Here is a 23827-nt window from a genome sequence, read left to right as displayed (position 1 = left end):
AAATTAATTTAATTTAATTTAATTTTTTTTCCTAATTCTTAAGGGTGGAAAATGTTTTGAGTGGTTATTGAAGTGTAAGGTGACACAGATTATTGATAATAGTAAATATTTTTTTTAAAGTGTTTTTTATAAAAAAAATTAATATATTAACTTTTTAAAAAATCATGCTAAAGCGACCTTAACACCGAAGACCCCCTGAAGCTACATTGCTCTAGACAATCTCTCTCTTTAGCATGCGTCGAGTCGCTGACGACTACATGACAGACCAACTTTATCATTACAAAAAAAAAAAAAACTCTTCCCTTCAAAAAATAAAGCATTAATTCTGCTTAGTCCTTACACACACTAATTCCGTTGCAGTACTCGTTAGCTTCTACCCTCCAGGGCCTCCACTGTCTCCTCTATAAATAGCACCGAAACCCTTCCTTCATATCTCACCAAAGCTCTCAGTGCTTAACACATCCAATACTCCAAAGCAACAGTTCTCAATATTGTTTCTTGATACACTTTCTTGCTTTCAAAATGTATCAAACCGAGTCATGGGGGTCTTACATGCCAGCAAGAACCAACCTTGGTGACCCATTGGAACGCATAGGAAGGCTAGCCTCAGAGAATGCAGTGGTGATCTTTAGCATAAGCTCATGTTGCATGTGCCATGCTATAAAGAGGCTCTTTTGTGGCATGGGAGTGAACCCAACAGTGTACGAGCTGGATGAGGACCCAAGAGGTAAAGAAATGGAGAAGGCTCTCATGAGGCTTCTCGGTAGCTCCTCTGCTGTTCCTGTTGTTTTCATCGGTGGCAAGCTTGTGGGTGCCATGGATAGAGTCATGGCTTCTCATATTAACGGTACTCTTGTCCCTCTTCTCAAGGAAGCCGGTGCTCTTTGGCTTTAATTGATGCTTACTCTCTTCGTATTTTAAAGGAAATGACTTCACGTATAGTAGCAAATTAAAGAAAGCAGGGGAAGAGGAGTGGCGTACGTTTTGAGGGTCTCCTCCATTTTGGATACACTAATGACCACTACTAATTATCATCAAATGTCTTAATTTCTGCTTTTAATGTTTTTTCCTTTTTCTTAACCCACATTTTATTTTTTTAATCTGTGGGTCTTTTGGTTTGCTTTGTATGTTTCCCGCTCATCTTGGTCTCAAGAAAGAAATGTAATTGCTCCCTCCTCTGTATAGAAAAATGCAAAAAAAAAAAAAAAAAACTACTTGTGTTCCTTACTTTAAAGTCAATTAATCCTTCGCTTCTTCTTTCTTTGCAATTTGATCGGACATACAACTGCTGCGTCTTTTTTCTTCTCTCCAGTTAACAACAGTTAATTTGACCACAGCTTCTTTTCACCATGCTTGGTGGGGGTCTCCCCCAAAAAGTAAGAACCTGGTTTATAATTGTTCCTACTGCGCCGTAAAAAGACCCGTTCCCGGATTTGAGCCGGGAAACTCGCCTGATTAAAACCCCACGTTGAAAGGTTCTTTTCTTTCGGTGGTGGGGATGGTGGTGATCATCTATTCTCTGATCACCGTACTGGCTGCTACAGCTCTTTCATTGACCGTTGATAGTGTCAGGGGCCCGCCCTTTTGTTTTTCAGAGGACATGAATTTTTTATGGTCGATCATCAGGGTACATGATTTAACTTGATCCAAAGGTGCCTTTTACCCCGGTGGGGCACACAATAGAAGTGGAAGTTGGGAGTGACAAAAGGGTATAAAAATGGAGCCCGAAGAACTATCTTCACCAACTGATTTTTATTTCCGTACACTTAATTAGGGTCCACTGAAGATAAATTTGGTTTGACACTGTGTGAGATTGGCAATGACGTGGCTAATCCTAGACGCCGTGTACGGTTGCTGGCAGGGCGGTAAACACGGTGGCGTAATGAAGGAACCATTGGGGTGGTCGGTCGAATCTTGGATAATGTAAGAATTTCATTTGTGTTTCTGAATCTTTCAAGGGGGAGAGAGATATGCTCATCCGTACTCCTGACATCTCGACCTGGGAGAGCCCTTGAATGGTTAGGTTAGCCCAGCCAAGTACGGCCACTGCTATCCATTGTAAAAACTAAAAATCCAAAATTTATAAAAGAAAAACCTATTAATTTATTTTTCCATTATAACAAGGTGGTCTTTAAAAATGGAGATGAATTAACCTGTTAATTAATCTGAAAACATCCTCTATATATAGATGCAAAATATACTGGTCGGGTAATCCTTACCAGATTGAGTGCAATATGATATTTAAGGATGTTAATAAGTGATTATAGCCCCCGCCGCCCCGCCGCACCACCACCTCCTTCTATTCTCTCTAGCCAGTAGCCCTTAGGACATCGAAGAGGCAAAGGAAGAAGCGGCAGAAAGAGTGAATATATGTGCTGATCCTGTGAAGAACCAGCATCTTTATCGTATCTATTTAACGAATCGATTAGGGGAGGTCATGGCCTTTCGGTCCCTAAGGTATCGCCATGGCTGATTTTGCTAGCAGTAAGATACTGATTTTTCACTAATTCCCTTGTCACTTCTTCACTCAAAAGATCAAATGCACAGTCATCAAAGCTTTGTAATTTCATTTAAGAAGAGAGAAATGGAACGACGGGAAAGGAAAAGGATTTTTCTTTAGCCCGTTAAAATGGGCTTTCAAAAACTTCCATAGAAGAGTACCGTCCTCTTCAGAATCCAACAAGGACACCAGACCTAGCCTAGTTACAGTACATCCTTCTTCGTCTTCTTCTTCTTTATCATTCATTATGTGAATTTGTTCACATTTAAATTTAGCTTCGTCAATTGGCTATTAATATTATAATAATTAAAAATATTTTACAAATAAAAATTTCTTAGAATTTCATATAATAATACATAAATGATAAAATATAATTCTCTTAAATGATATACGATAGATTTGTTGTATTAAAAAAATAACTACTGTATATATATTATTGATTAATAAAACCATGAGAACTTATATTTTGTGTTTATTTCACCTTCCGAAATCTAATGATAAATTTGTAGGCAATCAACTTTCTTTTTTAATGCAGGTATATATTTATTTACTGAATATTGATGAATAACCTGACAATCAATATTTATTTGAATCACTTTTACTTAACAAATAATTCAAATATTTACAAATGATTTTTTTCTAAATTAGTTAATATTAATATTTGTCCAGAGAAAACTAATTTCATTAATTATTAAATAGTAATGGATGTTGTATAGATTTGACAATTTATAGACCCGTGCTATTAAATCTAGAACTCGGATCATAGACTTGACTAGATCAAATAGGTTGATTTTATTTTAACTAAATGATAGAAAAAAATAGACAATGATAACAGATAAACTAATATTTTTAAAAATAATTACAATAACATGAGAATATTTTTTTTTCCTAAAGGAGAGCAAACAATGTAGCTCAATTTTTAGCCCATTACACATTGAAGGATGAAATTGGGTAAAATAAGGACAAAAAAAGGTTTGACTCAACTCAAATTAACATAACAAACTTATAACTCGGGTAATAAAAGTCAAGTCAATTCATGTTAACCTGTCAACCCGCAATCAAGATCATGAAATCAAAATAACTTGATAAAAAAATAAAAAAAATCAATAGCGTTAACTTTCCAAACTCATAGCTCATATTATTAGACCATAAACATCTTATCTGGAAAAATTATAAAGCTCAATCCAAAAAAAATAAAAGAATGATATTTTAATCACATTTTAATTTATTTTTTTAAATGAGGCTGATGATTAAGTTCTTGTTTTTATATACTACTATAGCAGAAAGTCACAACAATGATGATCAAGGTTGAGCTTGAATGTGAGAAATGCCACAAACAAATCAAGAAAGTATTGTATAGAATCCTTCATCTATGCCTCTTTCTCCATGTATTATAACTTAGTTTTAGTTGTTTTTAAAGAAAAGTGGCTAAGTTGTTTTTGTTGATTGTGAATAAGAGAAATTCATAACCAAATTTAAAAAAAAAACTACATCTCATTAGTGAATTATGTGTAATTTCACTATAGAGTGTACTATTTGAGTTTATTATCTACTGTATGTTGGGAAAGATAATTAGTGTGCTAGGATCTCACATGTAATTGGTGTGTGAAAGGCTCTAAACAATAAAAAATAATAATTAGTGTGTCAAGCTCTTTCAAAAAAATTAATTAATGTGTTAGGCTTTTTCATTGATGAAACATTGTATATTGTGCATTGTATAAAAAACTGCACTATGTATTCTCAAGTGCATGACTGTTAATTGTAGTATTTTTTATTCTGAAATGCATGTTGGGAAAGATAATGGGCGTGCTAGGATCTCATGTGTGATTGGTCTGTTGAGCTCTAAAAAATAATTGGTGTGCTGGGCTCTTTCAATGATGAACATTGTATACTCTCAAATGCATATTATAAAAAATAGTTGGGTTGGTGGCTTGAGGCTCTAAAGAATAATTTATATGTTGGGCTCTCACGTGGATGTTATAAGAAATAACTGGCTTGTTGGCTTCAGAGGCTCTAAAAAATAATTGGTGTGTTGAACTCGATAGCTGGATTGCCCTGAACATTATAAAAAAAAAAACTAGCTTGAGGCTCTTATATGCATATTAAAAAAAATAAAACTTTTACTTTTTACACGCTTCAATGTAACGTTGTTTTCAGTTAAAAATTAGGCTTCATCTTCTTTTCATTTCTTGCTTCACTATGGCGTGTGTATGGGTATATTATGGATTCAATTTTCTCTTGGTTTAGGTGCTCAATTTGTTGTCTTCTCACTCGCTTCCTTATCATTTTGGTTGATGATCTTTTTTCCATGCATGTGTTGTTATCTTCTAGGCATGTCGTCTTCTTATACATGTGGCTTTGGTGCATCAGAGATGGGGAGGAGAATTTGTTGATGTTTGTTGTTCGTGGCTTGACTCTTCTTTCATTTGAGACTTATATATTGTCTTTAGACTTTCTTTTTCAAGGGTATGGCTCTTTTGTTATATGGGTTAGTGGACATGTCATCATAGTGCATTAAATACACACTCACTGTTACAGGCTGGGTGTTTATATGATAGGTTAACATTCAGTTGGTGAATGATATTCTGGTTAGCTTTCAAGTTTGTTTTTTTTTATTCTTCCTGTTGTTGTTCTGTTAGGAGTTGACTACAATTGGGTTTTACTTGTTCTGTGGTTTCATTGTCATTGGTATGTGGGTTTTGTGGTATTTCCATGCATTTTTATTTGGATGTCTGCTGACATGGCTTTGTCCTTTGAGTTTATATCGAAACCCTTGCAGGAAATTATATAAACTTTTTTGTGCTTCTTTTCTAAATTTTAGTATTAAATGGGCCTTAAGAGAAAAGCTTTAGCTTGGGTATATATTTTTTTTAAAATTATTTTTATTTAAAAATATATTAAATTATTTTTTTTAAAAAAATATTTTTAAAATCAGTATATTAAAATAATTTAAAATTACTAAAAAAATTAATTTAAAATTTAAAAAAATTTAAAATTTTTAAAAGAGTGTTGGGTTCTAACATTGATCACTAATGTATTTTTCCAAGAGTTATTGCAATTAAGGGGTTATTATTTTGCGAGGGGTTTACATATTTTTTTTATCCTTTTCCTTTGTTGTAGAAAAGATGGGAACCCTCTTTGCCATGTTTTTTGCAATTTTGGGATTACTTTGAAATTGATTTTTCTATCTGCATTTTGAACCTTTAATCTTGTTGGTTTTTTCTTATGTTTTTTTTTTATTTTCAGGCACAACAATATCTTCTATTTTGTTTGCTAGTTTTAGCCTTTACTTATTCATATGTTATAATGCTAATTTGCTTTTTTTGTTGTTGCAATAATTTGTCAGCATTTATTGGTTATCTATTGAGGGTTGTAGTGCAAAGCTTCTCCTTTCCTCTTCCAGTTAGCTAAGACTAATCTTTTTTCATACACTTCTTTTCTTGTTTTTGTCTCCTTGCATTTCAACTCTCTAGCTAGGTGTTCTTGTTGTTCGTTAACTTTTAACAGGTTTTTTTAGTTTATGCTCTACTTAACAATTATTGTTAGTCCTTGCTCATTCGTCTAATATCATGCTTTTTTACCTTTTAAAAAAAAAAAATAAGTTCAGCAGCAAACCAACATCATTGGTTTGTTGCTTGCTGAGGCTTGGAAAGAAGAGCTTCTCTTTCAATCTACAGGTTAGCCAAGTCTTCATTTTTTTTATGAGCTCCTTATTTTTTTTTTGCTCATTTTTCTGATATGATATTTTATTATCTTAAAAAAAACATATTTGCAAGAAACTATTAGTATTTGTTTGTTGACCGTTGAAGCTTGGAAGTAGAGCTTCTCCTTTAATCTACAGGTTAGCCAAGTTTTTATTTTTTTTATAAGCTTTTTGCCCTTTTGGCTCCTCATGATTGCCCAATTAGTTTTAGGTTAGCTGGCATTCGGCTAGCCTTGTATTTATATTTGTTTTGTATAAAATATGACTTGCATTTATATTTGTTCTTCTCATGATTATTTCTTTCATTTATATAGCCTAATATGTTGAGATTGTTTGCCATTTAGATTTTATACAAAGTAAAATAAAGAAATTATCTATGATAAGAACACCATTTCCTAGACTCGACAGAGGAAACATATAAAACCCAACCTCTCATATCCTAGCTATAAGCAACTGTCAACATTGCAAAGATTGAAAAAAAAGTGTTTAAAGCCATCCCATCTATGATAAGAATATTAGAGCTAACCTATCATGTAAAGACCAATGGAACAACAAAATTATTCAATTTGTTTGAAAAAAAAATGAACCAATTGTCGCACCCAACATCGTGGCGGCCCTAAAATTAATTCTTTTATGTTAAAGAACAAATTTCTGGAATCTTGTTCTTTTAGGGGAAAAATATCTTGTTTAAGGAGTCGTCACCTAGTATTACGGTCACTAGGAACCCTAACTGGTCATCAGAGATTCTATGGCTCGGGATTGGTTACGTAAAAGGGAAGATATTATCACCCATTAAACGTTCTACCTGAGGCAGACTGCATTGCTAGTTTTGTCTCAAATTGCTAAATATTTATTAGTTTATGCTATGATAACTTGCTTATAATATTCCTGACTCTGGCGCTAGTGAATATTCACATAAAAGAAAAAATTATTTTTTACGCATGCACATATATTTTTTTTATTTTCTAGCTAAATAAAATAAAATACAATGAATAAAAATAATATAAATTTAAACCGGTATTTGTATTCCTGACTCTGACGTCAGTGAATTTATCAATAAATTTATATTATTTTTATTTATGCATACACATTTTTTTTATTTTTTCTACCATTTTTACTTTTCTGTTTTTTTTTATTTTTTTATTTTTTATTTTTTTGGCCGGGTCTAACTCAGCCCACATGGGCTGGGCTAGACCCAGCCCGGCCACTGGCCCAAACCAGTGGCCCGGCTGGACAAAACAACAGCACGCATGACGCGTGCGGTGCAGTAAAAGGGTTAATTATAATTCAAAGCTACCATGTCTAATGAATTAAATTGCAGAATGGGAAAGGATGAACTTACCTGGTCTGGTGCTTGATGACGAAGACGAAGCTGTGGGTGATTGGTGCACTGGTTAGGCAACGCCCCGTTCTTCCCTTCTGTCCTCCTTTGCTTTCTCTCCTGGTCTTGGTTTCTTGTCTCTCTGGTAACTTTGAAAACGAAAACGTAAGGAAGACTGGCCTGCTGAACGCTTTTCTCCTTCTTTCTTCTTCGTTCTTGTTATTCTGTGAATGGTTTGTTCCCGTGCTTCTGGTATTTTATTGATCTTCTGTGCTCCCTCCGGTATGTTTCTGTTCGTTTGTTATTTGCGGCTGCAGAAGTTATGAAGGAACTCTGCCTTCCCTTTCCTCTGCTTCAACCTGCCCCTGTCTTCCCCTGAGTTTTTTTATTGTTCGTCTTCCCCCAGTATTTCCCCCCGTTCTCAGTCGCTCTCCTGATCTCTTTTTTTTTTCTCCTGTTCTAAGTCTCCTCTTCTCTCAGTTTCCCCTGTTTTTTTTTGTCTCTCCCCCCTTCTAGTCCCCTCGGTTCTGCCCTTTTCCTCCCTGTTCGTTCGTCTCCTCTGTTTCTTTGAGAAGAAACCAGGGGAACCAAAGTCTGCTCTTTCTTTTTTCTTTTTAGTCCCACTCGGTTCTGTGGTTCCTTCCCCCCTGTGATTCCTCTTTTTTTTTCCTCTCCCCCCTGGTGCTCTCTCATCTTCTCTGGCTTTATAACCAGAGAATGCCAAGCATCTCTACAATTGAAACGGCTTCAAAGCCATTACTGCAGAAACCGTTCCTGTGGAAGGAGACGAAGAAGGCGACGGCTGATTTCTAGAAACGACGTCGTTTGTGTGATGGGAATGGCCATTTGCAATCTAGTCACTGAAGTTCTGAAATCGTGTAATCAAGCCCCTGGATAAATTGTAATTGGACCCCTGTTTTTCGGTGCTTTTTACAAACTAATCCTCGGACTTTAATCTGTTTTGCAATCGTGCCCCCAATTAACCCCAAACTTTGCTTTTTCTTCAATTAAGTCCCTAATTTTATTAATTTAATTAAATCCAAAGTTTAATTAAGTCTAAAACTTATCGATTCTCCAATTAAGCCCCTGATTGGATTAATTAAATTAATTCGAAGCTTAATTAAGTCTCAAAACTTATCAATTCTCCAATTAAACCCTTAATTGGATTAATTAAATTAATTCCAAGCTCAATTAAGTCTCAAAACTTATCAATTCTCCAATTAAACCCTTGATTGGATTAATTAGATTAATTCCAAAGTTTAATTAAACCCCAAAACTTCCAATCATGTTGCCTTTAACCTAAATTTTAACTCATTCTTCATTTATTTCCTTTTACTTGCTTTTCATCATTATTATTTTTTTTCATCATCATTTTTTATATCCTTTTCAGTAAATAAAATAATAATAATAAAAATAGAATGGTAAAAAATTAGGTTATGACACTAATCATACCTCAAAAGACATTAAACCAAGAAGAATTTAAACATCCAAAGAAAAAAATCCAAAAAAAAAATATTATGCTGCATAAAAATAAAGAAGACACATCCAAACCAACTCCAAGAGAAAGCCGAAAAGATTAAGCAGAACCAAAACACAAAAAACATGCAAACAAAATATTTTAAAAGTCATTTAGCAAGATAAACTTATCACATGAAACTACACATGCACTAAACAATGAAAGAATAGAGAACATAACGAAATATAAAAGCTACTGGATTTAATTGTTTTTGGGACAAACTTCAATAACATTGAAATAGAGCAATAATGAAATCACCAGCAACAAACAACTTTAACAAGCAAACAACTTGCATAGCAAAATTATTCTTAAAAAATGTTGTCAATTATCCTTAACACAACAATTAAGCCAAAAATAAACAAATATGTCAAGAATCCAACACTAACAACTAATTAATACTTCAACAACAATCTAAAGCCCAACTAAATATACAACAAAGAATGATGGCCAAGCAAGAGAAAAGAAAGGAATTGAAGAACAAATTGATGTTTAGACACTTAGGCAAGCAAGGTAGAACGAGAAATTGATCTATGATAATAATGGTTTTGCATGGTTTGCTTGTTAATCCATCAATGACAATGTTTATGTTTATTAAAATGTTAATAAAATGAGTTAGGCTTTCAGTTCTATTTGCTATTCTTTTAAGTAAGCTTACATGACATATTTTTTTTAGACAAATATAGTAAGAGATAAAACTGTTGGTATGTATATAATCTACATGCAGCCTAAAATTGCCTGCAACAAAGTGCAGATAGTCAATCTAGTATATGACAAAAGGGCAGGCACAATGACCACCATTGTGGTATGTTACAGTCTTGAAAATATCAAAGAAAAAGTTAATATGTAAAGGAGGGGAAGTTATGATCAAGGGCATTGAGATTAAGGTTCCGAAACCTAAAGCACTAGAGAAGCCTAAAGAACCAGGTTATAAACAAACATTTATTTTTGATTGAAGAGTAAATTTGAAAAGAAAAATCAATTAATAGAAGGATTCAAACAAAAAAATAAACAATCAAAAGAATAAGATTAAAATTGAAAAAAAAAATAAAAACAAATATCTTATTAAAGGGTGAGACATAAAAGAAAAAAGGTTAATTTAACATAAAGAATAAAAAAATAAGGACTAAATTTGAAAAAATATCATATCACAAATTGTGATTGAATGATGAAATTGAAAACAAATTAAAGTTTTACAAAAGAGTGAAGAACAAAAATAAAAAATAAAAAGAATAAAGACCGAATTTGATATCTCAATAAATCCAAGGACAATTTAAAAATTTTGCATGGCCAATTCAATTTTTAAGAGGAAAGAAAAAAGTGCGAGAAGAAGAAAAAACAGGTCATCAGCATCGCACTGTCACCCTAACACCATCACACATCATCCCAAAAAGAAGAAGACACCACAACGTTTTTAATGACTCAGCGGAAGCTGGTGTTTGGCCTTTGAAAGATGTCCTATGCGCCGCATTAAAGATGCGCACGCCTCTAACATTCTGGCACTAGTATGACATGTGCCAGCTACTTTTTGTATTTTAATAATAATTATATTTATTAAAATATCAATTATCCTTTAGCTAACCTAATGATGAAAAAAACAATGTGAAAAAAAATACTAAAAAGCTCGTGTATGCTAGTTTATATTGTTCTAAAGAGTATTCTGGTTATTTTATTATGCTTAAAAATACAAAATATCTTATTTGTTCTTGATTAATTTAACAATAGCTAATAAGTCTTATGAAAAGATATCAATAATCTTAATAATCAATTCAATAATTCATGGTGAAAAGAGCAAAATTATCATTATACTTTTACAATGTAGAATACCTATAAATATAAATAAACAATGTTTTTGAATCACTATTTATTTTGGTTAATTTTCAATATATATCTATTTATTCCAACGTTATCATTTATATTCGTTATTATAATATAAAAAAATTATTTTGCAAATAACTTACTTAAAAATTGTTTTAAAAAAGAAAAATAATAATAGGGTAACATGTTATTCCTCAGGTACTATTATAACACACACCCAAGCCTACTCTCACTCTTTCACACTACCAATAAACAATCTCCACGTAAAATAAGCACCCTGAACGTTGAGAAAAAAGAAACTTGATACAGGAGATCGGAACTCAGCTTTTCTTACAAGCCCCCCCCCCCCCCCCCCAAAAAAAAAAAAACAATAAATAAATAAATAAAATTTCACTGACATTAAATTTCGAACTCAACTCAGAATCTCCCTCTGCAGTCTCGATCGGCCTTACGAAAGAAGAAAAAAGAAAATTAAAAAAAAGAGAGAGCAGCTACTCCTTAATTAATCAATTTTGACTACTCAGATTTGTGGCCTAATAATCTCTATATATCAATCAATTTCTCCCGCAGCTTGCGCTCATAAACCCTAGTAAGAATTTGCTTGTTTGTCCTCCTCCAGGTGAGTATTTTAATTTGTTAATTTTAAATAATTGTTGATTTTGGTTAATATCTAGTTGATGGATTATTATAGTGTAGGAAGGTAGGGAGAGAGGAGAGAAGGAGAGGATTGGTGATTGAAAATTGGGAAGGGTGAGTTCTGGTAAGTGGTGGAAATGCCAGAAGAAGAGGAGTTAGTTGAGCTCAAGTTTAGATTGTATGATGGATCCGATATCGGTCCTTTTAGGTATTCACCTGCATCCACTGTTGCTATGCTCAAAGAAAGAATCGTCGCCGACTGGCCTAAAGGTCTGTTTACTCTGCTCAATTTCTTTCTTTCTTTATATATATATATATATTTATATGCCTGGTTGGTTATTATGGCTTGAACAGTTGGTGTGAAGAATTTAGGCTACAGTGATTTCCGTTGCTAATGATGAAATAATTAATTCATTTTGCAGTAATATGCTTAGTCCTCGGTTACTAAGGGTTGAAACAATTCCTTGCTATGCTATATGGTTGTTTAATTTCGCAAATTGGATAGCTTATCTAGCAAGCGAACCAAACTGGTTCCACTTTGATGAGGGCATTGTATTTTTGGAATGGTGATTTATTTATTTTGTGGTTGGATGGGTAGTTAGCTATGTTTTTCTGAAATTATCACTGGCAACTAAGATATCGATGAGATATCTGGCAACTAAGATATCGATGAGATATGCCTGGTCTCATTGGTATTTTCTTGTTAGTTTAAAATGTAGCTTCTGTTGATCGAGGATGTTTTTGATGAGTGCGTTGTATTCTGGTATGGTGATTTATTTATTTTGTGGCTGGATGGGTAGTTAGCTATGTTTTTTCTGAAATTATCACTGGCAACTAAGATATTGATGAGATATGCCTGTTCCCATTGGTATATTCTTGTTAGTTTGAAATGTAGCATCTGTTGATCGAGGATGCTTTGGATGTAGAGACCCAAATGAGTAGCATTTTCTTTTGTGAAATTAATTTTGAACTTGCACCTTTTTATTTTGTTAATTTTTCCCTGATAATATCCTTTTAGACAACACATGTTGTCTTAATTTTCTACTGTTTATTGTTATTGTGCTATATGATTTTTTGTTCTTTTGCATGGGAAACCAAGACAATATTGTTCGCCAGTCATTCTCTAGGCAATATATAGGTGCTGTGTTTACTTGATTTTATCTTGGTTGATTGGGGCAGGGGAACAGTTACATATAGGCTGTCTTGATATGTAACATGTGGTCATTGTTAAAAGCTATGGAGCAAAATCTTATGTGGTTATTTAGTGGATGGACATCAGATACATACCATGTATACAAACAAGGTTGTATGTCCTTAGGTCCCACTCTTGATTGGCATCCTTTGCTATTTCTACCTTCACTTTGATGCAAGTTATGAAATAGATTTTCTCGCTTCTTCTCACCAAGCAAAGGACTCTTTTTCTCAAGCATTGAGTGAGAATTCAATAATCATGCTCTTAGAAATATCATGTCAATGATATTGGATCATCTCTTTCGTCAAAGTTTTACTATGCTGTTACCAATCCTCTTCTTGCACCGTGCTTTTCTGACTAGACCATTATAATTGGATCCCATGTAAGTATAGAGGCATTGGTTCTTTCTTTTCTGCTCTTCTTTGCATGCGTAACTTCCCCTACTCTTTATATCGATTTATGTCGACTGTTAATATTGAAGGTACCGCTTAGTGAGGACAGGGTTTAAGCCTCTTTGATATTTTCTTGAAGTAAGCTTGTTACCCAATTGCAAATATTTTTCTAATCTCTTCAAATCAAATCATATTAGAAAAAGGAAACTGTGGCACTTCTGACTTGATTATTGATGAGGACAATTCATTATCATCCTCCAATGCAAATATCATGCATGGAATAAATTACTCTTAGAGCTGGTTTGCCAAATTTTGATATGCCCAGGGAAATTCTATACACACCAAAATTGGGTGCATGTGTCATACTTGTGGATAAATATAATTTGACTTTCAGCTACAGTCAACTGCCTTTAAGTTCTATAGAGTGCCTCATGTGCATCTTCTGATTTACAAATGTAATATGATGACCTTGAGTTGGCACCAAGTTCATGTTCTCCCTTGATGTGTCTTGTGCCCTCCAGTGTGGCAGTGTCCTTATTAGAGTCTGTTCTACAAAAAAAATATAATTTCAAAAGTAACTCATTTTTATTTTTATTTTTAATTTCTGCCAAAATTACCCTCCTTAGAGGAAGAATAACGTTCTCATAAGGATACGATGGTATGATGAGTGATTTGAAAAGTTATGCTTTGATATCTTATTATTATTTTATATTAACATACGTTTTTAGGGAGGATAGAATATATTATTGGAATCTTGTGTGCTCTGAAGCATTTCATTCTTTGCTATAGTTAGCACAATTCTAGGTCTGACTTGGTTCTGTCTTTGCTTTGCATTGAGTGTAATACTTGCCTTTAGTTAGGTGCTTTTGGACAGAAAACCCATACACTAAGCATCTTTCATGTTGCCATTTGATTGGTGAGTAGACTTTTCAATTGTAAGCGTGGATGATAAACATGCTTAAAGATCAAGTTCATGGTGGTTACAATTATAAACCCCCCACCCCCCTCATTTTTTAGGCTCTGTAGAAATTGGATATCCCCTTTAAATAAAATGTTAACCTCTTCCTTTTACTAGGATGATATGGTTTCTTTGAACCAAGTAGTATTCATTTTTTCTTTGGCATTTAACTTATTCTACTTTGTCAAGTAAGAGATACATTGTTCTTAATCTCTGTTTTCTAACTACAGATCTAAAACTTTTGACTTGTCTTAGATAAAAAAATTGCACCGAAGGCAGCAAATGATGTCAAACTGATAAATGCCGGGAAAATCTTGGAAAACAACAAGACCGTTGGCCAGTGTAGGGTTCCTTTTGGGGACCTCCCAAAAGGGGTCATTACCATGCATGTTGTTGTCCAGCCATCTTTAGCCAAAGCAAAAGCAGGTAGTTTTAGTATTTAATACATGAATATATGTTGCCTTTATGCACGGTAAAAATTTTGTTCCGAATTGCTACTCTTGTGTGCTTCCATATTGTTATGTTGAAGACACATATTCATGTCTTCTGAGGAACAACACCTCTGAGAACATCTTCTGAGACAGTATTCAGCTAAAATTGTCATGAAAAGATGTTATCAAATCTTGATTTTCATTCAGATGAAAACTCCGATCTGTAATAGGATACAGCTGTAGGTAGAGTTTTTTTTTCCTTCTCTCTCCTCCAATGTGCTTTATACAAGTTCAAACTTATTTTGTTTGCTTGTCTGAACAGAGAAGAAGGTAGACGATGCCCCAAGAAAAAATTTCTGTTCATGTTCCATATTATAAGGGAGTCGGGCTCCTTGAAGGTTTAAGCTTGTGAGGTCGCCTTGAAGTTCCTAGGATCTCATGGCGATGGAAATCAGTTACTGGGAAGACAATAACTTGTAAAATGATGCCATCCCTCATCTCACTCTACATGTTGGTTTGAGGGCATCCCCGTGTAACAGTGTGCTGGTGATGTATTTACACTATAAATGGGTGTTTATGTATTTTTATAGCTGCAAGCCTGCACTCTCATTTTATATTTATTTTATACAAGGCTTACGGGTTTGATCTTCTCTGAAATCTTATATTAAGTAGAACGACTTGAATTGGCCACTGGTTGAATTCCGATGTGCTGTTATTTGTGAGACCATTCAATTCTGCTCTCGCAGCTTGTGAACACATGTAAGGAATCAGACGCGCATTTTCTGACCAGGCAATATCAAGCTTGGGCAGAGCTCGTGTTTTCTTATTAGTTGAAGATATGTTTGTTTTTGTTTTTTAAAATTGTATTGGAAAAAATTGGAATATATATATATTTTTTATTTTAAATTATTTTTTAATGTTTTTTTATGTTAAAAAAATAATAAAAATATTATTTTAATAAAAAAAATACTTCAAACAAATAACCAAATCACATTTACAAGGGAATGGAAATCAACCTTGTAGGAAGAGCTCATGTGGGGGTAGAGAGAAGGGTTTGGCTGATTGTCATTATGTACGGGAGAAATGATTGTGTGCCCCATAACTTTTGTTATAATCATGGCATTAATGACATTAAAATACAAAGTTGATGGCATCACAATCTTAATTAAGCAGCGGTGCCTGATGGATGCATGTCAGCGTTCGCTTCCACATAAAATCTGTTAAAGAAAGGAGTGGATTCGTCCTCATCTCCCCATCAATCTCGAGAAGGTGTGCATAGTCCAATGGGCACACCATCTAGGGCGGGAATGATATTCTGGAGTCCAGATGCTGTATCCAATAAAAACAATTATCTTCTCATTATTCAAACAGGAAATAGTAGATAAATGAATTAAATGGTGTTTGACCTAATCCTAGCGAATAAAAAAAAAAGAAAAAAGAAAAAAGAAAAAAGAAAAAAAGAAGATCTTTTTCCCTATAAAACAAACAGAGTACACACATCATTGATCATTCCTCTTATCCCTTTTTTTGGCCTTAGTTGATTCTTTGGCATCTACCTTGTTTTTCATGTATGGATTTACTTTAGACAAACAATACATATAAAAAGTCTCTGGATAACAGGAGCTTGCACATACACGTACGTGAAAAGGAAAGAAGATTGATTAAGATCAGCATCTCCATGCAGAAGCAGCAAGTATGGCTCTATCTTGCCACCCCAAGAGCAAGCAGCCTTTGTCCTCTGTCAACCTGTACCCATCACAGGAATACAAGCCCAATAAGATCTTGGACTGAGTCACTGCATTTGCACTCAATGGCACCCCCTTAAACCCTTTCCCTTCCATTAGCTTCCTCCATTTCTCAAGCCTCTCATGTCTCTCAAACCTCTCTGCTCCCTCACATGCCACTATGTTCCTTATCTCTGGAGCAAATATGTACTGCTCCACTTTTGCCCTTTGTGAAGAATCTGGCGGAAAAGTTGCATCCAAAGAGTCAAAAATAGCTGAATAATAGTGCAGTGCCTCCAGGAACCTACCTAAGAAGTATGGTCCGTTATGGCTTGCTTCTTGCTCAACTACTGTTACTATGTTTGGCGCTTGGTCACGGATCATTGCTAATAGGTTCCCCAGGCAATTCCCGGGGACACGGTGGAGCCGGTTAACAGAGTTAACAGCAAGAGCCTCACCAACCCTTCTATTGAACATGTGTGGTTTAAGGTCTACAAGTTCTTCAGCAACTGGGTGGTACTCAAATGGAACATGAAGAGAATGAGCTAGTTCTGTCAAGCACCGACCGGTCTCTCTAACATTCTCCATAGAGGATCCAACTCCAGTTATTCGGAGGAATGGAGCGCCACCAGGTCTAGCAGCTAGGGCTTGCATGAAAGCTGGCCATTGATAGCCTTGAAGAATGTCTAGGTCAATAACATGAACACGTTCTTCAGTTTCAAAGGCCTCAAAAATTGCTTGATTAGCAGTGAAATGAGCAAACTTTACGTAAGGGCAAGCTTGGTAAAGTATTTGGTAAATTTTGAGAATCTCCATGGAGTTTGGAGGGAAAGGAGAGAAGGCTTTTGAAGAGGAGGTACTAGGTTTAGTTGTAAGGGTTGCAGCCAGCCTAGCACTTAGGGCCTCAGTGAAACAGGACGCAACTCTTTGCATGGAGTCACCAAGGGGGCTGACGACTCTATTCAGGTGGTGGAGATATCTTCTAGCTAGCATGTAGTCTTCATTGGATACCGCCTCAGCACAAGCAAGGAGGAGGTTCAGTAGTTGGAGGCCACTATCTTGTTCCTGCAAAAAATAAATATATGACCTTAAGATTTGTATTGTGTAATGAAGGAAAATGTGCTTATATAATTCCTAGTCATTGAATATTAATAGATAGTACAATAATTCCCTAACCAATTACAATAGTTCTTCAAGTAGTTCAAGACAAAACGTCTTTAGTTTTGTCGTTCATATTCACCCTCCAGTTTTTACCTTTGTCTCCTTTCACTTAAAAGTGAAATAGATTCTTGAAGATCCAATTTGTTGTCTTGTCATGTTAAGCAATGATATCCTTTTCTACTATTATTTTTGGATGATTGGGGGGGGGGGGGGGGTGAGATTACCTGCTCAGAGCCAATAGGAAGAGATACCATCAAGGTATGGTTAAGACTCTGTGGTTGCTGTTGCAGGGATTGGGTTGTTGGTGGAGGCTGTGGTTGTGTTGTTTTTTGTGGCAGCGGCTGCGGCTGCTGCTGGTTTTCCTGTAATAGTTGCTGTGATGATGGTGCAATTCCAACAGAACCCATCTGAAAAATATCGCTCTCCTGTGTCATTGGTGAACCTGATGATGTTTCACTCACCGATCCAGTACAAAACCTTGAGGGGTTCTGTATAGTCAAGCAATCCAACATTGCAGGAACTATGGTTGACATATCAAACAACTGTGTTGAACTTCCACTGCTGCCTGACATCTTAGGTGGTTGTTGGTATCCTTCTCCGTACCCATCTCTTTGAAAATCATCCAAGAAGTCCTCAATACCTGGTAAAGAAAGGCTCTCAACTTGCATGAATTGATTATTTGGAGAGTTACACATTCTATGGAGTGGACTCTGTCCCTTCCCTTTGTGGATACTACTAAAAGCAGCTCCAAGCTGAGATAAATATCTAGGAGGAGAGCAGCCTGAAAGACTCTGCCCTTGCATTGCATGAGCATAATTGTGATTGTAGCTTGACGTTTGTGGCGATGGCAAGTTCCTCACTGGAGATGAGATCATGAAGTCAGAGTCAAAATTATCAGTGAAAAAGCTCTCCCACATGGAACTATCAGGTGACTGGACTTCAACATCTCCATCCAACTCAAATTTGACTGCAGGTAAGTTTAGGCTTGTTGGGGTTAGGCTATTTTGTTCAAATTCAAAAGACTGGGTAGTGTTTTTAGATTCAGTGACTGACGATGACTCATTAGGAGAAGTTGGTTGCAACTTGTTGCATGAGTTCTCGCTCTTGAGAGACCCCATGCTTCCACAGAGAGCATTAATCATCTTTTCTCTCTACACTTCACTCAATTCCTCGCTCAAACAAAAAACGAAAGTGAGGTTTTTGGTGTTTCTCCAATGCTGCTCTCTCACACGAAGCTAGAGCTAGCCCTTTGAGTTGCTATAGGGGAAAAGCTAGGTGGGCTGTTTTTTCTCTTTTTATTTGGACAGAATTTGGCGTTTGTCTCTTTGTCCAGTATGTATCGGAAAGGGAAAGAGAGGCAGAGACAAAACGCTAATCCAACGCCGTGTGGTTGGAGGTTAGTGATTCAAGACACCAATTTTATCACCCCTAACAAAGCTCTCTCTGTAATCAACCAAAGCCTAGCAGTTTTCTCTAGGGACTTGATTTGTCATCTCCCTGCGGAATGCTTGTGCTTGCACTAAATGACATTTTCACGGCGGGGCCCCACTTTCTTGGGCCGGCCCAGCTCAACAAGAGAGTTTGGAATAATTGGACCCTTTCTCATTCTGTAACAGCTTAAATTGGAAAGCACAATGAGGAGTCAATACTTGATTGGAGATATGTGATAATATATAATGAAGAGAGGCACGATTTTCCCTTCTTTTTTTTTTTTTAATTTTTGTTTTTTGGAAAAGAAAAGGAGGGATATGGGCCCACTGAAAATGGCAATTCGGACAAGGACCTCAACAATGCAATATTCTGAAAAGGACTTTACCATATGCATTGTGACAAAAAGAATTACATTTGTCTCTTTATACTATAGACTAGCGAGGAGGGCTTAGACATTACACACACACATCATCAACACATTTACAAGAAATAATAATTAAAACAAAATGTTATTTTATGATTTTGCAAGACAAAACTTTATCCTTTTTACTATATGAGTACTGTGACATTAAGGCTTCTATTGAGTATTATAGTCGGTCTTACTAGACGACATATTCTAACATGGCAAGTTTAATTAACTCTCTTAATACAATCTTAATGGGTTAGAGCATAAATCATTCGATTATAAAAAAAAATCCCATTTCACTGAAATTAATTATAAATAACGAAATCAAGGAGTGACTCTTCTTCTTATAAGAAAAATCAATACTAAGCTAGAGCGGATCGTGGCTAGGATTGGTGGGGTAGTTTTGCTAATTTACAAAATCAAAGTCCCATTGATTTTACAAAGAGCGAAGTATGTGATTAAGTATATACAATGGCGGGCAAAAACCAAAGGAATTAAAAAAAAAAAAGAAAATGGGGTGGATGGAGAGGAGGAAGGAGGGGGGAAAAGAGGACAAAAAAGGAGACACGGGCAAGGTTGTCGTCGGTGGCGCCGCCTAGGCCTTGGATTTGCCAAAGGAATGAAGTGCTTGTCCCTAGGCCTAACCCCTTTTGCTCTTAGGCGGCATCTTCTTTTATATATATAACAATACAACTATTTTTGGTTCACTATTTTACTATAATAAATTATTATTTTTATAAATGATTTTAAAAACTTACATTTACATTGATCTGATGTATTTTAAAAAAATATATATATTTTTTAAATACTGAATTTAAAAAAAAAATTAACCTTTTTAACCACAAAACCAACCCAAGCACTTAAAATTTGAATATTCACAATTAAAGTAAGACAACCTTTTCATTTAAGGGGTGTGGGAAAATACGATAGAAATTATAATTTAAAATGTTCTTCGTTCAGAAATATATAAAAATTATATTTTTTATTTTTAAAAAATTATTTTTCATATTAACACATTAAAATAATTATTTAAAAATATTAAAAATATATTTTTAAACAATTATTTTTTTTTTAATTCTTAAAAAATATGATTTCAACCTCGATACTTGAACATCACCGCTTAACCATCACAGATTACATAAAGCCAATTTTGAATCACGCTCCACCCACTCATTCCTATCTAGCCAATCAAAAACTTGCCTCATGGCATGGAAACATTTCCATTAACAATGTAAATGAACAAGAGTGTTTGTCCAATCTGGCTGACAAAGCTTTCTCTTGTATCTGTCAACAACTAAATTATTTAATAAATCCAGGATGAAATATCTATGCGTATATCCCCTTTTACTTGAACCTTTAAATCATGGTATATACAAGGCTGTTATGTACAATAATTTCTTCTTTTTTTTAGTTTTTCTGTGCATAGAGAGAGTCAAACCAGAAACGTTCAGGCTTTAGTTCATGTCAGTGGCCCTGAAAGAACTTTAAGATCAGCTACACATCCATGCAAAAGTTTCTAGCTAGATTGCAGTTAGGCTAATACAATAACTAGCCAGGATCAATGGCCCTTTGTGCCCCCGTGAGCAGTGAGGAAGCTAGATTTTATTTTTTGGGGCCCAAATTGGGGAAAAACTTGTACAGGGTTATAATTTAAAATTTTCTATTTTTTTTTTAAATAATTTAATTCCGTATATTTAGTGAAATAAATCATCCAACCCTTCAAAAAATTATAGCTTCTGTCTTTGCAATCTGGCCGTGTACAGCTTTGTTTACTTTCAAGTCTTGAATGCATTAGCAGAGTTTAGCTCATTGACAGTGGCTAGGCATGCAGGCCTACTTGAGCCTAATCCTGATCACTGAAGCTTAGTCCTGAACTCACAGCCAAACTTAGGAGCGAGGAATTTGTGCAGACAAAGAAGCCCTGGAATATATCAGTATATCCCACCACTAAAAAATTCAAGAAAGTGCAGAAAAGGAATTGCTTCTTCTCAAAATAAAAACAAAACCCAGAAGCTTGTTCTTTAGACCAGGTCATGCACTGTTTTTAGTGCAAGCAAAAACTTGGAATTTCAACGTTAAGGCGCAAGAGAAACTTGTAGCTCTTTATTTCTTTCTTGAGAAAAACAAATGAGCAGGTAGTTAATGACTGTCTGTAATTGGTTGATAGGATCCCGGAGGAACAAAACAAATTTAATTTGTTTCACGAATTGTTTCCATGCGTAAGAATTAACAAATTATACAGCTATGTATTAGCCGTCGTCTTGCTAGTTTCTTCGCATACATGATGATGTCCGCATGAAGAGCAGCTGAGTTCAAGAGCCAAGCCTTGAATAAACAGCTTTCTAGCATTCATTGTATATGATCTTCTTTTGGACTATTACTGGCAGAAAACTATGGCTAAGTCAAGGCACGCATCTCTCACAGTTTTATTGTTATATTACTGGAAATCTCCATTAATAGTTCTAGCTAAGTTGAAAAACTTAAGTTTGCCACGAGGTCTGTTTAGTCTTGATGTGTTTACAAGTAAAATACCGTTTTAGCATCGTTTTGTTTTTGTGGTTGGGGTTACTTTTTGCCCCAATTATTGGCTTAAAGGAATTTGGTTTGCATCATTTCTACTAAAAAAATTATTTTGGATTTTGATTATAGAAAAGCTATATTTATATAAAAAAAAATTAATTTGTTTTTTTAAATCACAACGGTAAAAATTATCATAATATCAAATATACACTAATGTATGTTGGACATTGCAATAACTTTTTTTTAAAGTACTTTTCAAATTAGTTTTTACCGGAAAATATTAAATTAATGTAAATTTCAATAGTTATTTACGATGATTTTAACATTTTAAAGTAAAATATTAAAAAAAATCTGAAAAAACTATTTTAATATATTTTTTAATTAAAAAATACCCTACACCATATTAACCAAGAAACACTAATTATAATAACATTCATGCATGAACAAGATGAAAAGAAGAAAGTTTTGAACAAATAGGGAGAATGGAATCAAAACATATCATTGTTACCAAGCTCGTAGTCCTAATTTGGTCATAAACAAGAAACAAGGCTGTCTCAAGCGGTAGACCAATTAAACATGGTTGTCTTCATATCTGGAATAATGGATCATGGGCCTATACTGTGGTGGAGGTCTTGATTGAAAAAAACCAGGTGGCTGAAGTACTGGTGGTGGTGGATACGTTGGCTGAATATAATGTGGATATGGTAGCATAGCTGGACTTCCGTACACAGTTGGTCCATGAATTTGACTTCCATACTGTGGCCTCTCCCAACATGGTGGGAACTGTGGTCTTGAACCTCCGTAAGGCATAGTAGACATTCCTAGAGAAAACACATTGCCAGGAGCCTGCGTGTTGTTGGGCCTGAAAACTGGAGGAGCACCATGAGGCAATTTGGGTTTAGCAGCATCCTGCAATTTACTAAACAAACCCAAAAGCCAGCAAAGTTTCTTTCTCTTTTTGGTGCTAGAAACAATTGGAGGTTTGGCCCCACTAGTACCAATATTCTGGCTTTTAGATACCTTTTCATCGTAATTTCGATCACAGTCGCATTCAGAATCGGAGTCATCGTCACAGCAAGAACAGTCTGATGAGTCTCCTTTGACAGGGTCCTTTTCAGGGGAGCAAAGCACTGCTTTTTTGCCCCACCTTGCAAATTTCTGTATAACTATTTGAGGGTCTACTGTGCCTGTAACAGCTACCAAACCTTCTTCTGTATCAATGGTGATTGCAAGCACTCCTGGCAAATGGAAAACAAAATAAAAAGAAGAAACAACAATGAGTTTTACTAGGAACTAGTAAAAAAATGGAAACCCAGTTGCTTATTTACTTGCAAAAAAATACATTTGGCTAAGCTGATGAGACTATCTGAGACCATGATGGCCCATAAAAACATCAAGCATGCTATTGATACTAGAGATATTACATTCATATTTATTGAAATAAAGCATGTTTCTTTACTAAAAGAAATATATGGAATGAAATGGGTGCAAAAGAGAACCAGAGAATTTCTCCAGCTTTTCCTTCGCCCTCCTAGGACAGGCTGAACAACACTGAATATTCACTTTCAAATAAAACCTCTGCAAGCAAAAAATAAACCTTATCAGAGAAAACAAAAGGAAGAGATCACAAAAAAAAACCTTTACAGCACAACACATATAGTTACCGGAGCATGGCCATGGTGAATTTTAGGGGCAAACGCATTTTTCTTTTCCATTGAAATAACTCGGTGTGATCATATACTGTGTTTGTCCAAGAAAAAATCAATCAAATACTGTCTCCATAGGAAAATGAAGAAAGCAAAATCTATATGAAATGGAGGGCTAGGGTTGTTTCATAGAGATGCTTAATTAATGTAGTATATTTGACACAATTGATAGATTGATTAGAAAATATTCAACTACCTTAAATAAAGTTCGTCAGCAACATATTTTTGGTGACCCATCGCAAAATAAATATATATAGTATTACATCTTATTGATTTTTTTTTTATCTTTATGGTACATTGGCCTATGTTTTTTTTTTTTACCTTAATTAAGAAAACATATCTTAAGTCTATCAAAAAAAAAAAAAAGACAACATATTTTAAGGAGCATTTTTTTTTTATCTTAGAGAAAATCACA

At 34.8% G+C, this 23827-nt stretch overlaps 4 protein-coding genes across 7 annotated transcripts; 2 read left to right on the top strand and 2 right to left on the bottom strand.

Annotated features, from left to right (window-relative positions):
* The first annotated feature begins 366 nt into the window (after nucleotides 1-366).
* Nucleotides 367-1060, top strand: LOC133702427 (glutaredoxin-C1-like). The gene has a single exon (XM_062126786.1). It carries the CDS (start codon nucleotides 523-525, stop codon nucleotides 892-894), a length of 372 nt encoding a protein of 123 aa, XP_061982770.1. The 5' UTR covers nucleotides 367-522; the 3' UTR covers nucleotides 895-1060.
* A 10146-nt stretch (nucleotides 1061-11206) lies between these two features.
* On the top strand, nucleotides 11207-15114 carry LOC133685429 (membrane-anchored ubiquitin-fold protein 4). Of its 4 annotated transcripts, none has more exons than XM_062106904.1 (4): nucleotides 11207-11474; nucleotides 11556-11761; nucleotides 14289-14459; nucleotides 14792-15114. In XM_062106904.1, the coding sequence occupies exons 2-4, from the start codon at nucleotides 11629-11631 to the stop codon at nucleotides 14866-14868; spliced, it is 381 nt and encodes a 126-aa protein (XP_061962888.1). In that variant the 5' UTR covers nucleotides 11207-11474; nucleotides 11556-11628; the 3' UTR covers nucleotides 14869-15114. The 4 variants fall into 4 exon arrangements, with proteins under 4 accessions (XP_061962888.1, XP_061962887.1, XP_061962886.1 ...); XM_062106903.1 differs by having other exon boundaries at nucleotides 11552-11761; XM_062106902.1 differs by having other exon boundaries at nucleotides 11208-11474; nucleotides 11547-11761.
* A 1017-nt stretch (nucleotides 15115-16131) lies between these two features.
* Nucleotides 16132-18491, bottom strand: LOC133695029 (GRAS family protein RAM1-like). Its single transcript, XM_062116774.1, has 2 exons — nucleotides 17574-18491; nucleotides 16132-17253 (listed from the first exon to the last, which is right to left on the bottom strand). Exons 1-2 carry the CDS (start codon nucleotides 18489-18491, stop codon nucleotides 16132-16134), a joined length of 2040 nt encoding a protein of 679 aa, XP_061972758.1.
* A 3785-nt stretch (nucleotides 18492-22276) lies between these two features.
* Nucleotides 22277-23421, bottom strand: LOC133671103 (heavy metal-associated isoprenylated plant protein 36-like). The gene is made up of 3 exons (XM_062091782.1): nucleotides 23371-23421; nucleotides 23206-23284; nucleotides 22277-22944 (listed from the first exon to the last, which is right to left on the bottom strand). The coding sequence occupies exons 1-3, from the start codon at nucleotides 23419-23421 to the stop codon at nucleotides 22277-22279; spliced, it is 798 nt and encodes a 265-aa protein (XP_061947766.1).
* Nucleotides 23422-23827: the final 406 nt, after the last annotated feature.

Source organism: Populus nigra, chromosome 1, assembly GCF_951802175.1.
Source record: "Populus nigra chromosome 1, ddPopNigr1.1, whole genome shotgun sequence".
Classification (NCBI taxonomy): domain Eukaryota; kingdom Viridiplantae; phylum Streptophyta; class Magnoliopsida; order Malpighiales; family Salicaceae; genus Populus; species Populus nigra.
The sequence above is the reverse complement of the archived record's forward strand: the minus strand, read 5'-3'. Positions and strand labels throughout refer to the sequence as shown.